This window comes from Tachysurus fulvidraco, chromosome 20, assembly GCF_022655615.1.
Source record: "Tachysurus fulvidraco isolate hzauxx_2018 chromosome 20, HZAU_PFXX_2.0, whole genome shotgun sequence".
Lineage (NCBI taxonomy): Eukaryota > Metazoa > Chordata > Actinopteri > Siluriformes > Bagridae > Tachysurus > Tachysurus fulvidraco.
This window is the reverse complement of record NC_062537.1, coordinates 17,878,901-17,896,499: the sequence shown is the minus strand read 5'-3', so window position 1 is coordinate 17,896,499 and position 17,599 is coordinate 17,878,901. Positions and strand designations below refer to the sequence as shown.

The following is a 17,599-nucleotide window of genomic DNA, read 5'->3' as shown; positions in this document are numbered from 1 at the left end:
CACACACACACACACACACACACACACACACACACACACACACACATTCATACACTCGCATGCAAAGGCTACCTAGCACAGCCAATCCTCTTCTCTACGTGTGTGTGTGTGGACGATAAGAGGAAACCTCCAGGGAGATGTGAGGTGGCAGCGCTGCCCTGTGTGTCACTGTACTGCATACAACTTTATAATAAACATATTATTTATAGTCATAATGAAAGAGCAAAACAAAATTGTTCAAAATTAAGAAAAAAGGAGGAAAAGTTGACCTCACCGCAGCGACCTTCCTTTATGTACAAAACAAAAAGAGGAAAGTGTTTAGTTTTTTTTTTTTACCTTGAAAAAATCCTTCATTCTTTATTTTTTATAGCAGCTCATTGTGTATACACGTACACACACCGAAAGCAGCATGTGAGCCAGCTAAAAATATCAAACCCGTTATTTGTTATAAGGATTAACATTCTTATCAGGATCACAAACGTAATCCAGTGTTTATAGCAGGTAAAGGATTAAGCATATACGCAGACATGGTGATGTATGAGGTATTTAGATCCTAATGAATGTATAAAAAGTGACGCGTTTGTCTTTCAGTTGGCGGCTGTATGGATTTTAGACTGTTTTCAACTTACATGAAACATCTTTAATCTAGAAAATAGTTGATGATACAGAAATTCTAACTATAGCGACTGAATAGTAACTAGATAAGAGTGGAAATGTTTCATTAAAACATTCTGAAAAGGAAAAAACAGACAACTGATTCCTCTAATTGTTTTTTTAGAAGGAAATATCTCAACTTTTGGTGAGGTTTTTGGTGTAGTAGAGAATTGGGGTGTAAACCACAGACTTCCTCCCACAAGATATGATACAACTCTGACTCATATGTCAATGAGTCTGCAGCTGGTGATGTCATTAATCTGTTACAATATAATACTAATACACACACACACACACACACACACACACACACACACACACACACACACACATATATATATATATATATATATATATATATATATATATATATATATATATTTATATAACGCTAGTCTGTCTGTCTGTCTTTCTGTCCCTTTTTCTATAATAATAAATTCTTGTCTTTTATAATTGATGCAACATATTAACAACATAACAACACACAAACACACACACACAGAAACACACACATATACACACATAGAAACACACACACATACACACACATAGAAACACACACAAACACGCACACACACGCACAAAAACACATACACACACACACCAACACACACAGATATAAATAATGTAAGCGATTGTAGAAGAGAATTGAAAATTGAAACGCTCTCTCGTGCGCCCTCTAGGTGTGAACCAAACCCGGAAGTGGTTACAGAGAGGGTTACAGGGAGTTCTATTAAAATATAGAATTAAATAAAGATAATAAAGTGGGAGTTCCCTGTTTCTAAAAATACTGTGTTTCCTTTGCGGCTGTGGGCGTGTCGAGGGCGTGTTTTTTGTTTCTCTCTTGCTCACACACTCTCTCTCTCTCTCACACACACACAGACACAAACACACATATACACACACACACAGACACAAACACACATATACACACACACACAGACACAAACACACATATACACACACACACAAACTCTCTCTCTCTCTCTCTCTCTCTCTCTCTCTCTCTCTCTCTCTCTCTCTCTCTCTCTCTCACACACACACACACAGACACTCTCTCTCTCTCTCTCTCTCTCTCTCTCACACACACACACACACACACACACACACACACACACACACACACACACACACACGTGACGTCGTAACCGGGGAAAAGTCCACTCCAGCACGCGCATGACAGACTCAGCGGCTGCTCCGGTCTCCGTCGTGTCTCGAGCTTTAATAAGATTCTCATATATTTTATTACACTGAAATGCTCGGTCCGTCTCAGCATACACGGCAAATCAGCACCTTCTTGCTCTCTTTCCTCTTTTAATATGTCCACTTCCGGGTGAATATTATTATTATTATTATAAATATTTATTCCTGTTTTATTTCCGCTCGCCGCCGCTGTAACGTCTCTGTAACACCGCTGTAACACCGGACGCCTCTAACAGACAGCCGCTGTGACTTCACACACGTTTGCTATCATCTGACTTTTGACTGTTTTCTCAGCTGCCAGTCGGTGGTGTGAAACTGAGGGACATCGAGCTCGCGCGCATTCGTTACATTCGGGACGCTTTGAAGATGTTTGACACGCGCGGGATCCCGTTCGTGCTGCTGGACGTCGCCTGTCTGGTCCTAGGTATGTGTTTATAGTGCTTTGTGTTAAGGGCTGCACGGTACATCATCATGTCAGTCATCGCGATAATATCGTTTTTTGTCTTGTTGATATTTAACACAATGCTGCAAGATGCACATCAATCCACATCAGTCCAGATGCTCCAGATCACCAAAATCTGCATCACAATATAGAGAAAATTTTATATATATATATATATATATATATATATATATATATATATATATATATATATATATATATATAATATAATAAATAATATATGACGGTCATATTGTGCAGCCCTGAACCCAGTAAAGAAAAAGCTAATTTCTTACTTCAAATGTACTCAAGCAGCCAAAACAGGTTTGTGTCCAAAGCCCAAAAGTCCAGACTCAAAAGTGAACCTCATACTCATTTGGGTGACACTGGAGGGTGTGATTATAAACTGTTATAAACAACAGTGTGTTATTATGAATAATGTCCTATCTGACTGTAGAAAGGACATTCATCTCTAGATGCCTCAGGATCCTCAAGTTTCATGCTCATGCTTAATCTATGTGACTTTACCCTGCATTCACAACGTCATGCGACAAAGCAACTTGTGACTGCTTAACTTTGAATACTTAAATCTATGCAAATTAGGTATGGAATGTTAAAGAAAATGCAGATCAAAGATATACAGGCTGAAACTCTTTGTACAGCATCGTTGTATATAAATATATAAATATACACACTGACTGTTTCTACCATGTGGTCAGATTCCCGTCTCAAGTCGTCTAATCTCAACTCACAACCAGAACATTAACGATATACAGTGTTGGTCCATGACTTTAAATCCAGTCAGTCATACAGTGTATTTTAATTCTGGTTTAAATTTAAAGACACTAAACACTAAATGTTATGGCTGGTTGAAAGCATTCGGAGTGAGAGGCTTAGAAAACCTAAAAATCTCTATTTTAAGTCTATTTTCACTATATTGCTCTTTTCTATATTGAAAGCTGAAGGATTTATTTACTATTAACAGTTATAACCTGATACTTGTGTCTTTTTTCATGAACACACTCATCTGCTTTTAGTCTTTGTGTGTGTGTGTGTGTGTGTGTGTGTGTGTGTGTGTGTGTGTGTGTGTGTGTGTGTGTGTTAGGGTTTGTCAAGTTGCTCCACCAGATTGTGCCCAGTTTATCATGTTATCATTATAAAGGTCAGAATAATCTTTACAAATAAAATAAATAACCTGTCTGGGAAGAACGTGGACACACACTCACACACTTACGCACACACTTATGCACACACACACACACACACACACCCTGTTAAACCCTCCTGCATCAACAAAGGTACTGGGTTTGCAGTGTTTTCCATTCTTATGCATATGAGGAACATATTTCAGCACACACACTTCACACACAGACTGGGTTTAAACACAGGTGTGTTAAAAGGACAGACATCCAATTAAATCTTTCTCTGATGTTAAAATGCTTTCCCTGAATATATTTCCTAAGAATTAGAGCAGGACGGTATGACGACCATATGGACTTTGCTGTAAATTAGGGTATAATTGCTTGGCTGCTTGCTCGAGAGTGCAGTATTGTGCAGTGTTGTGTGTCTCATCAGTACTTCTCCATCGACTACATTTACAACATGTGATCCGTTATTAATGATATAACATGATGTCATGTTGGAATGAAAACCTTTCCCATAAAAAACATCAGTAAAGATAAGAATAATAATACTAATAATAAGAATGAATTTTTTTTACTGAAGGTTTGTTTGCATTAGGGGGGTTTGAGAGACCAGGCTAATAAAAAAAATATTTTTTTAGAGAAAATTAAAGGTGATTTATTTTATGTAGGACATTTTCATAGCTTCTGTTTTTTTTCCTCTGTGAAATTGGATGCCTACAATAAGTAGCCACTCAGGACTGAAATGTTGTAGACATTTAAGCAAGATTTTAATGTATATATTTATATAAATATATATATATATATTGTTCTGGTCTAATTCAGCATAAATTTTAGTTTCCATGACGATTTGTTCCTTAGAAATTGACAGCCAACGTGTGATAGACAGAAGTTGGACCAAATACGGGAAACGTGGAAGAATACACCGTCGGTCCGATTTAAGAAAAGAAATCGTAAATTTCTTGACAAAACGTGAATTATTCGCTTATTATTCAGGTTATACACTAAACTGACTTTAAACAAGTTTCTAAATGACTAGACTGACTGATAGAGATTGTTCGAGATCGATTATTAACGTAAGTTTCAGTTCCAGTGTGAAATCTCTGGGTAAAATTGTGCAGTGCTAATGTGAATATTACAAAACATCAGCACTGTGGGTTTGATTCTCAGCTTGGGGTTTGATTTTATTCACACGCTCAGATCAAGTACGGAAACTAACCCTGTTAACCCCGCTCAGTTCGCTTAATTAGCTCGATCACGTAAATTCATCGAAGGTTTTTTCACTGTAAGGTAAACAACGACGTTTGGTTTTTAACCACACTACAAAGCTTCTGGACTCTTTATTGGAACATTTATTATTTTACAATAATCACAAGGTTGAATGTCGAACTAACATTTTGAGCTCAAACCCCACTTGTTTATTTCCAACATTTGGCTTTCGTTAAGACCAAAACACACGCCGATGTTATCGATTTGTTACTCAAGCAGGATTTTGATGCATGACTCACATTCTAGATGAACAAATAAACAATTTGTTAGAGTTAGAAGTAAACTTCACTCGGGAACAAATCTGTGTTTTTGGCAGAGAAACACACAGCTGATGTTTGTTGGTATTTCTGTTCACATCGTGTTCCTTTTTCCCCCTCGTTAAAAAAGGAAGTAAAACGTACCTTCGTGTACGCTGAGGTTCTTTTTCCCCTCGAAGTAAAAAAAAAAATAAAAAAAACACAATTCGTAATCATTAATGATGAAGCTAAAGGTTAAAGATCATGAAATGATTTAAAAATAAGTTTTTTGTCTTATGAGCAACTGATACTGATAAACACTGAAAAACACGGCCAGGAAAATGAACTAATTAGGTCACGGCTGAATTTCTGGCCCTTTGCTGTAAAACCCAAATGCTAAAATACAGACGATGTATTGTGCTGTGATATTTTGTCAGATGACCCGTTGCTACATGTGTAACACATTAATAAGGGAAACGGATGCTTCATAATGGGTGTATAAAGTGTGTATGAAGATGACACACGGTGCTGATGGTCGCATGGGTTCTGTGATTCACCAGTTCTAGCTTGTTAGGACTTTTAGATCTTATTCTGCTAATTAAATAACCTTAAAAACTGATCCCTAGTTTTGTTTAATTCATGTGGTACGAAGTGCGATGCGAGTTCACTCGGTTCTTATGATCGTGTCTGTTCTGAATGAACACATACTGATGGTATTAGGTATGTTTGTTATGTGTTCGTAATTAGTAAAGGGCGTGTGTGTGCGTGTGTGTGTGTGGGTGTGGGTGGGTGTGTTGCATGCTGGTTTGAAGTTGCAGCTCATGTTACTGCCAGGAACACAGCTGCTCATATGGATCTTGTGTCTATTTCACTCACCAGCATGAGTGTGTGTGTGTGTGTGTGTGTGTGTGTGTGTGTGTGTGTGTGTGTGTGTGTGTGTGTGTGTGTTTCCTTTCGAATATAACTGTATGCAGGATTAACATTACAAATGATTTAGCACAGTCATTGTAAGCAAGAGTGTGTGTGTGTGTGTGTGTGTGTGTGTGTGTGTGTGTGTGTGTGTGTGTGTGTGTTTTACATTTCAATATAACTCTGCATGTAGGATTAACATTACCAATGATTTAGTTTACTAAATTTGCACAGTCATTGTCTCATGCAGGGGAAAGTAAGAGTGTGTGTGTGTGTGTGTGTGTGTGTGTGTGTGTGTGTGTGTGTGTGTGTGTGTGTGTGTGTGTGTGTATTTTACATTTCAATATAACTCTGCATGTAGGATTAACATTACAAATGATTTAGTTTACTAAATTTGCACAGTCATTGTCTCATGCAGGGGAAAGCAAGTGTGTGTGTGTGTGTGTGTGTGTGGATCAATAATATTCCTGGATAGGTTCCAGTGCACCAATTAAACCCCAGAAAATTTGATTGATTTAGTTTTAGACCCTCTGTCATTTCCTGGCTGAGGAAGAAACGGCGTCTTCATTTCCGACCTTACCGACCACGCCACCATTTCCCCACACGCTGTAGGTCACATGACCAGAACCTGTGTAGACTGTTAGCTGTGCTAGGAATTTGTAAAACTCACCAAAGTAGATGTTTTAACCATCGTCTATATTTTTCCAGTACTTTCTAGTTTCATTACGGTTCTGCTGGAAGACGATAGAAAAGAGTGAGTGCTTTCTTAAGCTCCCTGCAGATTTCCTACTGTACGTGATCGAAGCTTTCTCGACACGTACGTCCTACATGTCATATTTCTACACGTTTAAGAATAGAAATACTAGGCTATATGTCTTTATGTCTTAGGATACTCGGCTATAATCTATACGGATTAGTTTTCGATGATGAGGTGAAGTGATAGTTATTTACAGTCTCAGGATCTTTTTAGCTCCATCTGAATGTGTCGTGTCAGTAATAAGTTGTAAAATCAGGGATTTAGGGCAGGTCTTGTGTACGAAACTTCAAAGTCTGCTGTACGTCTTAATTAATTCAGTTCAAAAAACATTTTTCAGTCTTGCGTCGGTCTCCGGTTTCATTAAGCGGTTGTACAAGTGCAATTTTGGACCAAAGTGGGCTGAAAATACCAGATTCTGTCCGTCCATCCGTCCGTCCCCCTTGTGCAGCTCCACCCACATCACTGTTTTATTTCTAACCACAAAAATAACAACGGGGGTGGGGGGAGGGGGTGGGCTTGACCATGTCAGTAATACACAAAACATACAGTTCATCAAAGAGATCCAGTTTAGGTGCAGTTTAGTTTACACACAAAAAACCTAGATGTGGATTAGAGGTTGAAGCATTTTCCACTTTTTAAACCCGGTTGCGGTGCAGAAACCAGATCCTGCGCACTCTTTCTGTCTGTTTGTCTGTCTGTCTGTCTCTCCTCTGTCTGTCTGTGTCACTATCTGTCTGTCTCTGTCAGTCATTCTCTATCTCTCTCTCTCTCTCTCTCTCTCTCTCTCTCTCTCTCTCTCTCTCTCTCTGAGAGAATGAGAAAAACGTTGATGCTCAAGCACAAGGCTGGCTCTGCCCGGCTCTGTGCGCGTGTGTGTGTGTATGTGTGCGTACGCGCGTATGTGTGTGTGTATATAGATATCTATGGTGTGTGTATATGTGCGCGTGTGTGTGTGTGTGTGTGTGTGTGTGTGTGTATATGTGTGCGAGTGCGCGCGCGTGTGTGTGTATATGTGTGCGAGTGTGTGTGTATATGTGTGCGAGTGCACGTGTGTGTGTGTATATGTGTGCGAGTGTGTGTGTATATGTGTGCGAGTGCGCGTGTGTGTGTGTATATGTGTGCGAGTGTGTGTGTATATGTGTGCGAGTGCACGTGTGTGTGTATATGTCTGCGTGTGTGTGTGTATGTGTGCGAGTGTGTGTGTGTATATGTGTGCGAGTGCGCGTGTGTGTGTCACATGCTCTCATTTTCAGTAACAGACTCTACTGTTTGCTGACATGCAACATGAGTGTATTGAATAAGAACATGCGTGTGTTGGCATGTATTTGTGGTACAGAACAAAAGTCACAAGTACAGGAATATCTGACAGGTTTGATATTATGGGGACATTTGGATTTTTACAAAAGTGGAGCTTTCATTAAAATAAAAATAAATAAATAAATAAACAAACAAACCTAAAAGAGTGAATAAGTTTCCTTAATGTAAATGGAAGGTACTCACAAGGAAATAAAAACCGTGTGTATGCGTGTGTGTGTGTGTGTGTGTGTGTGTGTGTGTGTGTGTGTGTGTGTGTGTGTGTGTGTTTCCCTGGAACAATAGCCTAAGGCTTAGGCTTTATCCTGTCAGCTTGTGTCAGTGTGACGTGTTACGGTTACACACTCAGCCTGGTAGACGTCAGACAACACACGATTATAACAGTCTGGAGATTTTAGGGTCAGAGGTCAGATTGCAACAATAAATAAACCTTAACTGCTTCAACATCACTGATCCCAGGGAATGGAGTGGAAAATATTTATGCTCGGATGTCGCCACTGTTACGTTACACGTCAAAACATTGCAAATGCAAATGTTTGAACACAATCCAAACATAACATCCATAATCATCCTGCCTTAAACCTGCTCCTGATGATGTCGCTGCTTATGGGGAAAGAAACAAACATCAGCTCGTCCAGCGTGACTACAGTTTCCAAACCGAGTGCGTTATTGCAAAAAACTTTTATCTCACAACCAAATGTTTTGCAATGAGCTAAAGAACCACACACACACACACACACACACACACACACACACACACACACACACACACACACACACACACACACACACACACACACACACACACACACACACTTCTTTCTGTCCAAACATTCCGCCTCCAGCCCTCTTTACCACATCCAGTTCTTATCCACACATTCATTCCTTGATGTTTTTTTTTTTGTTTGTGGTTTTTTTTGTTTTTTAATTTCTGCATTTTAAATTTTGCATATCAGATTAGGATCTTCTTCTTTCTGGAGTTTTTTTTCTGCCTTTTCAAAGACACACATAAGGCTATATATTATTCAAGTTTAGAGTCCTGAGGAAAAAAAACAAAAGCAGCAAAATAAAGTTTATCGGCTTTGTTCGCGTGCAGAATTCAGCATTTCCAGATCATCAGATATGACACAACCACCATGTTTTGTTAAACAGATCCTTCAGAAACATTACCAGTCATTTCATAAAGCCCTTTTTTAGTTATACATCCTTAAAAGGAACTCCTAGGTTCTCTAAATACTTAAAGGTTTCTCTTTCTCTTGCATGGATTTTCAAAAGAACTTTTTTTAAAGGAACAGTAAAATAATATAAAATAATATCACCGTATACAAATCCCTCATTTCTAAACGGCGTGGCCGACATGGTCACTGTCACCTTCTTACCAGCGTGACCATGAAGAACCAAGCGCTACTGTCTGAATAGCTCACGACTCATGACGTGTTTGGAAGTTATTTGATATGTGAATGAAAATTCCTCAAGTCTCAGGATTGATGATTGTGGTTTTTATCCTTCAGCTGTCTCAGTAACAGACAGCACCTCAGTACACCAGGCTCAGTACACCAGTCTCTCAGTTCTGATTGGCTGAGAGTATCAGTGTTGAAATGTTAACCCTTTGTTAACCCTTTTTCCGTCCACAGCTGGCCTTCCTCTGGCGGCCTTTAACCTGGGTAAAATCAAGCCCTATCAGAGGGGCTTTTTCTGTAACGACGAGAGCATCGGTTACCCTTTTCACCCCAGCACCGTCACCTCCAATGTGCTCTACACGGTGGGCTTCACTCTGCCCATCTGTAGTGTAAGTAACACAGCTACTATCGCTCACATGCCCAGGGTTTCCTTTATCTCAATGGGTTTAACTGGCTAATAAATTCATGGCACAGCTTATAGTAGATAAGACTTAGTATTGGTGGATAAGGCACCAAGTTTTCCTAATGCAGTATGTACAGGGCTCATGGAGATTAGCATATTGAAGGATTAGCAATAGTTGCTTTTTTTTACATAAATTATTTTCTCCCAGTTTTTTTTAAGTGCTTTGTTTTCACGTCTCAAGGTTTTTGAGTCCCTGATTTTTTTGATTGCTAGATTTTTTTGCCATGAGGTTTTTTCCCCGCAAAAAGATTTCCCAGATTTCTTTTAATCTCAAGACTTTTTTCTTTTAGTCCCAAGAGTTCTCTGATGCTGCAATAAAGCTTATCATATTGATAGATTAGCAGTAGCTCTTTGACTCTGTGGGTGTAAAAGAGATCCATGAATGTTTGAGTCCTGAGAATTTTTTATATCAATGTTTTTTGTTTTTTCTTTTCTTTGAATTCCCACTTTTTGAGTCTCAAGAATTTTGAGTCCCTGTTTTTTTGATTGGCAGGTTTTAGAGTCATGAGATTTTTTTATGTATTATACTTATACTTATATTATACTTTTTTAAAAATCCCTAACCCAAGGTTTTTTTCTTTTTGAGTTTTCTGAGGTGGAATTTTTTTACATTTTGTTTACCCTATAGGGTACATAAAGCTTAGCATATCGATGGATTAGCAGCAGTCCTCTGTGTTCACTGGTTTAAGTGCAGCAGCAGTTACTTTCCAGGTCCTTGTACTGGATTCATTCAGCTCCGATCTAAACCAAGCCAGTTGAATTGATCGAAACAAGCTGAGCTCCAAAATCTGCTAAACATTCAGAAAGTGAAAACAAACACAGGCACACACACACACACACACACACACAGGATCCCTGGGCATGTGACCTGAGATTACTTTCAAAATCAGCTAGTAAAAGAGGATGTGAAGGCAGAGGATGTCAACTCAATATTAGTTGGTAATATATTGTAATACAGCTTGATTTGGTTTCCTCTGTTGTGGTTTCTGACACTGCAAATGAAGCAGAGAGTTTGGTCAGCTTCTGGTTTTCATCAAATGGTGTCAAAACAAAGCTTTGGATTCTAACATCCTTCTGGAGGGGAAACACGTATGAACGTCTCTAAAACGTGGACAGATTGTTACAAAGGAAAATGGACCATCATCATTTTGTTTATTGAACAGATTTATAAATAGATACCGAATGTAATTAAAAGGCGGAAGATTCGCTTCCAGACATCTGGGGCATCAAGGCCCCGCTGATAAAAGACCGTTGTTTTGGATCCGATCGCGTTTCTGGAGCACAGATGAAATACTTGGTCTGTTTTTGTACAAAAGTCCCTCCAGAAATAGCTGAAATATTTTCCTGGAACTTCTTCTTGGTGTCGTGATTGGCCACTTTGACCAAATATTGATTAACTGCAGCTGTTTTAGGTACATTGTGTTGTGATTGTGAGCACAAATGTGTTCATGCCTGTCAGTTTATATGTGTGACTCCAGTGCAGCTGTTTAAACAGCTACGCAAATGAAAATGTCCCATTACCCATAATGCACCATGTGAACAGCAAGTTTATCTCAGATTGTGTGCGAGAGAGACTTAGAGAATCTCTCTGTGTGTGTGTGTGTGTGTGTGTGTGTGTGTGTGTGTGTGTGTGTGTGTGTGTGTTATGAGATCCCTTCTAATATATGACACTGAGTTGACGATGCAGCTTTCACCGGATGCTCTAAAAGCGATATCACATTCCATCCATTTCGAAAGCATCGTTCTTTATGTGGCTTCATTTCTGAGTGTACTGGACTAGATAGGGAATTTATATTAATATTATTGTATTATACACTGAAGTGACTTTATTTAATGAATCAGAAGTCATTTGCAATTTGGTCTAATTGTGTTGGGTTAAAAATGGACACCAGCAGGAATTCAAGTTAAAAATGGAGAAGGATCTTGAAATAAAAGCAATGTTATATATGTAACTGAAGTAAACTATACCTCCTCTGTGTAGCAGTGAAAAAGTATGGCAGTTAAATCTACAGTCAACTTCATAAGTATTGGAACAACAAGGCCTGGTCATTCATTCATTCATTCATTCATTCATTCATTCATTTATTTATTTATTTATTTATTTATTTATTTATTTATCCTACATACTAACGATATATATGTACATGTAATATATATATATATTTCGCACTGCATCCTCTTTCGTTTTTTGGGGGGGGTTTTTGTGAGGTTTCTGTCATTAACTGCTGTTGCTTCTCTTGGGATCTGCATGTCTGATTTTTAGTAAACCAGCAATTTCTTTCTTTCTCTGGACGTTCCACATTGTTGCGTTGACTAAACCCAAACTTTCTGCAATGCCTCCGATTGCTTTTCTGTCTTTTTCTCAAACCCCAAATGGTTTGTTTATCACCCATAGACAGCTCTCTGGTCTTCATGTTGGTTTATCCATTTTAACAACAAATCCAGGATACACCTAGTCAACAAAAAACACAACAAGAAAAAAATGGGTGTGTTCAAATAATAGGTGCCAGGTGCTGTGTTGTTTATGTAAATATCAGGAAATGAAATCTGAAGTTCTGACTCGATCTATCGCCTCGTTGTCATCTGTTGATCTCAATCCCGAACGTTCTCCTATATGTATAGCCAATACTTTTGGAAGGGATTAAAAATGCCCTGATGCATTTTATGGTCCCCAATAAAATGAACATGTGATAAAACGATTTGTCAAAACAGCCGATTTGACTCGCAAATACACACCAGTGGAACTTCAGTAGAACGAACCTATGAATGGTCCAAATTCTTACCTGAGACAAATAATAATAATAATAAGGATAAGTTGGTCGTCATTGAGTTGGGAGGTTATGAAGGCTTGGATCAGAGATTCATTTGTCTTTTTAACCAAAAAAGAAGCTTTTTATCAGGTTCATCATGGTTCAACAAAAGTAAATACATAGTCATGGTTAAAATATGTGGATGGAAAAACAATTCACATGAGGACCAGAAACTTGGTAAACTTGGTGAACAGGATATGCAGGTGCTAGAAAATCCTTAGCAGCAGTTAAAACATATGCAAAAACTCTACAACAGACTGCTGAAAGACTTGCTGTACAAGCTGAGAAGTTGACAAGCCCACATGAATGAAAGAAATAATACGAAAGGGTTTGGATCAGAAACCTGAACAAGAACTTGATCTTCCCCATCAGATGGAAGACACCATGGAAAAAATAAACGAATCATGTTAACTCACAGATTACGATAGAGGATGTAGACAAAGCCGGAGTTCTTTAGCCTCTATAATGATTAATAATTCATTAGAAACATTGTCCATGGATGGATAGATGGAGGGATGGATAGTGTGAACACCATTAATGATAGTAAATAATAGACAATAATACAGCGCCAGGTTTAATTAATAAACAAAAGAGTGATTATTTGGGAAGTAGGAAAACATTCAGCTTCAACAAAACACAAAGAAACTCCTGACTCTCATCGTCTCGTATGCGGTCAGTAAAAAAGTCTTTTTGTCGGAGGGATTCTGAAAAGAGCAGATGATTAAATATGATCTGAAGCTAACCTGATTTCATTGAAACAAAGAATCACTCGGACCCTAAATTAGCAGTGACCCATCTTTTAAGTTGGTGATTAGAATGGAGCTCATGGATGACCTGAAGATCTTAAATACCCATTTCCTTTTTAGACCCACTGACGCCTCACTATTTAACCTCCTGCCGAATCGCTCCCATCGTTCAGGCAAATGAGCTGTAGATTTGCATCACTGTTTGATTGAATGTCACGTTTCAGTGCACGATGTCTGCAGAAGGCTAACCTCTTCGTTATTCTCGTATAACCTGTGTGTGTTGGTTTGCTGTAATCCCATAATCACTAAGGAACTGTTTTTTTTTTTGCTCCAGAAACTCACATGCTTTTTATGGTTCATGTGTTTATAGGGCATAAAATGGGACATAGCAGTAGGAAAGGTCAAAAACCTCTAATTCAGCTTTTATATACCTGTAAATTGCGGTTGTTTATTCAACACCCGTGTGCCAGATTCAGCCATTCAGTCATAATTTTAAAAAAAAAGACCACAAAATGGGCTTAAATTTGCTTTGTGTGATCATGTCCTTCCAGATCTGATGGTATATTTGACTGGGGCAGTTTTCCATCATGACCTCAAAGCCACTAAAGAGTCAAAACAAACGGCTTGTGTAGGCTACAGCGAGATCAGGACGAGATTATCAAAACAACAATCACGTTCTGCAGAGTGACAAATCCAGAATATTTTACCACATGATATATCACAGTATTCAACACATTGCCCATGTGTTTTGTTTGAGTGTCGTTAGAGCAGCGACGGTTCAGCTGTATGCAAGCCTTAAAAAAAGAAAACTCAGGAAAAGTCGTATGGGCCGCGAACCTAATATTCGGCACTATATTATTTACCACATTGTCACTTTTTATATCCAAACTGATTTTCAGTTTGATTTATGAGCATTATACATAAGGACCAAATGAGATCTGAAATACTGATGAGTTAACTTGCAGGATAACAAAGTCAAGATATTGTTTCATTCAATTTAGGTTCAGATGTTAACCAGCTTGTCAAACGTTAATATCTTCAGTGATGGTTTATCGACAAAAAACTACTACATTAATAGTAGATATTAGTTCAACATAATATAATCTAGAAAAAATTCTTAGCCTGTCGCATACTCACTGTCGTGTCTCAAATAAAGAAGAATTTAATTGAATCCCAAACGGGGATTCAAATTTAATTTAATTGAAGTTTCATGGTGAAACGCAGCAGTGGTTAAGACTGAATGATAAACCAAACACAAATTGAACTTCACACAGAAATACAGGGTTATCACTACAGTATTAACTAACACTAACTAGTTCTAGTAGTAACTAGAAGTAATGAATTAAATGAACAAAAAGCTACAACATTAAAGGTGGGGTCTCCGTTGTTTGAAAGTTAATGTTGACATTTGAAATCACCAAAACAAACACGCCCCTAACCCAAATGGGTCCCACCCCTGTATTTATAGCTCCGCCCACAAATACACCAGACATGTATAACCCAGACAGGTATTATGGCGGGACCTGTTGGGGCAGCTGACCGAGGGGATATTTTTTATCAACAAATGAACTCAATGAGTAATACTTTGGTAACACAAATGTATTTTTGTAGATGTTCAGTTTTCTCCAGCGCTGGAAAGCTGATCCTATATTAACACGGGTCCTGCTTCTGGCCTTATTGTACGCCTTTCTTTGCTTTTTTCTTTGTTCATCCTCCGTGTCAGTGTTAAAACCGTTTTCTGCTAATGTCACACATGGGCACTGAACACACTACCCATATTGACAAGAAATGCCCCTTTCTGCTCATTGGCTACACCTTAGTTTTGTTTTTGTTTTGTTTGGCGGCCCAACGCGGTTTTCTGACGCATTTCTCAAACAACGGAGACCCCACCTTTAAGTTTAGATATTAGTTATAACAGAAAATCTTCTAGAAGTGATTACAGGCCTGCTGTAAAGTTTGGTCTTTTTTAACATTAGCTTTTCTATTTAACTGTGTAATTCATATCAGTACAGTAGATTAGTGCAGTTATGTCACATTGAGGTTTAGAGGTGACGTGACGTGACATACGGCTAAGTACGGTGACCCATAATCAGAATTCGTTCTCTGCATTTAACCCATCCAAAGTGCACACACACAGCAGTGAACACACACACACTGTGAACACACACCCGGAGCAGTGGGCAGCCATTTATGCTGCGGCGCCCGGGAAGCAGTTGGGGGGTTCGGTTCCTTGCTCAAGGTTCCACCTCAGTCGTGGCCGGCCCGAGACTCGAACTCACAACCTTTGGGTTACGAATCAGACTCTCTAACCATTAGGCCACGACTTGCCCCCAGACACAAATTTAACCTGGAAATACATTATTATTATTATTATTATTATTATTATTATTATTATTATTATTATTATTATTATTATTATTATTATAGAACTTTATGCTATACTTTATGTTCCTATTCAGGGTCTGAGATTATCGCCAAATTAATAGAATTAATTTTAATGTCCCAATAAAATATCCGTAAAACGAGCACCAAATTTGAGTCAATATAATGTTTAATTGTCTAATATTTTATTTAACACTCTAAAGACTAAACATGTTCCACACATACTGTTGTAGCTGAAATAGCGAAGCGTATTAATTTTCTAGTTGTGTTGAAATACTCACATAAACTCACATGGAAATACATTATGATTATTATTAGTAGTAATAGTAGTAATATATAACGTTATGTTAGAAATCTGGTCAGTATTAGTTTTTCTTATATGGAACATTATATTTGTATCAATTCTAAATTTGGAGTAGAATCATAGTTATTAGCTGTATTGTATAATTTATATTTGTACAGTAGATTATTGTGGTTACTAATGAACTAATGTTTTTTTTTTTTTCATTTTAACCGCATGAGCTATATTTGTTCTTTTTTTTTCTTTCTACTGCCGCAACTCTGTTATTAGTATGACTGTTTTTTTTGTTTTTTTGTTTTTTGCTTTTCATTATTTATGTGTAACATATATGATGTCATCACATTGGACCACATTACAGCCCTGACACGATGTCTAATATGTCATGTAACTCACACTCCATGCTAAACACCATCTGGCTAATCTCACGTAGTAAACTTTAAACAACCGTCTCATGTCTGCTTTCCATCCACAGCATGTCGGTGTGTTTGTGTGTGTGTGTGTGTGTGTGTGTGTGTGTGTGTGTGTGTGTGTGTTGGGTTTGGCCTTGTGTCATGTCCACACTTCTCTTTTAACCCACTGCTGTTATTGTTTTTCTCTCCCATTGCTTTGTTTGTTTTCTCCTTTGGTAGCTGGACTCCCATTCGCAATACTCACACCGCAACACGCACCGTTCAAACGGGGATTTTTCTGTAACGATGATTCGATCAAGTACCCTCTAAAGGATGACACCATTTCCTATGAGTTATTAGGAGGAGTAATGATACCTGTCACGCTGCTTACTGTAAGTGTACCTGGTTTTGTTCATGTAGTCTCTGCTTCATCCTCACTCTCTGTTTCTGGCTTGCCTCAGCGTTTTTCAGCTCCAGTCCTGAAAGGGAAAAATCCCGATCTGTCAAGAGTTCAAGTGCCTTGTTCAAATTTCTATAATACACATCACAAATGGTCTGAAAAAGAAGCAGAGTTAAATATTCACTAGCATGTAGAGAGCAGGTAGATAAAAATCACGTCAATGGAGACGGACTAGTCTTTCAATACAGTTACTACAGATTTAACTTATTTTTATTTATAACAGACATAAAATATTTAGTTTACCAATAAAAGTGTGAGAAAATTAATTACCAAAAACTTCAATTTACACTATACTTACTAATAATATTCATACAGTTCAGATTAGGATTGCTAGCATGCATTTTTCTATATTTTACAATTTGTCTATTGGGATGCAAATAAAAATAAATAAACAAACAAACAAACAAATAAATAAATAAAATACGTCATATTCGCAGTTAATTACCAAGAGACAAAAAAGTACAAAAACATTTCTGAATGAATCCCCGACAATAGCAATGCAATTTATTCAGGATTTTTTTTGTGGGTTTTATTTTATTTATATTCTTTATTTATTATATTTTATTGAATATGTAAGTTACACTTTATGTAGGGAGCATTTAGAGTGTACAGACTCTATGATGTTTTGGTGACATAAAGCCAATATCTATATTATTCTAAATGAAATTCAACATGAATTGACGTTTAGAATAAAATTGTGATCTTTAACAGCTCGATTGCAG

The 17,599-nt window shown here is 37.9% G+C and overlaps 1 protein-coding gene across 2 annotated transcripts in view; it reads left to right on the top strand.

The window, feature by feature from the left end:
* Positions 1 to 1,767: 1,767 nt before the first annotated feature.
* plpp1a (phospholipid phosphatase 1a) overlaps positions 1,768 to 17,599 on the top strand; it is a 26,405-nt gene continuing 10,573 nt past the window's right edge. Inside the window, exons 1-3 of one of the 2 annotated variants that reach the window (XM_027175386.2) lie at positions 1,768 to 1,987; positions 2,152 to 2,281; positions 9,561 to 9,715. In XM_027175386.2, coding sequence (XP_027031187.1) covers positions 2,224 to 2,281; positions 9,561 to 9,715 — 213 coding nt within the window. In that variant the 5' untranslated portion in view covers positions 1,768 to 1,987; positions 2,152 to 2,223. Of the gene's footprint in view, positions 1,988 to 2,151; positions 2,282 to 9,560; positions 9,716 to 16,657; positions 16,810 to 17,599 lie in introns of both variants that reach the window. The other variant, XM_027175387.2, reaches the window with a different exon arrangement.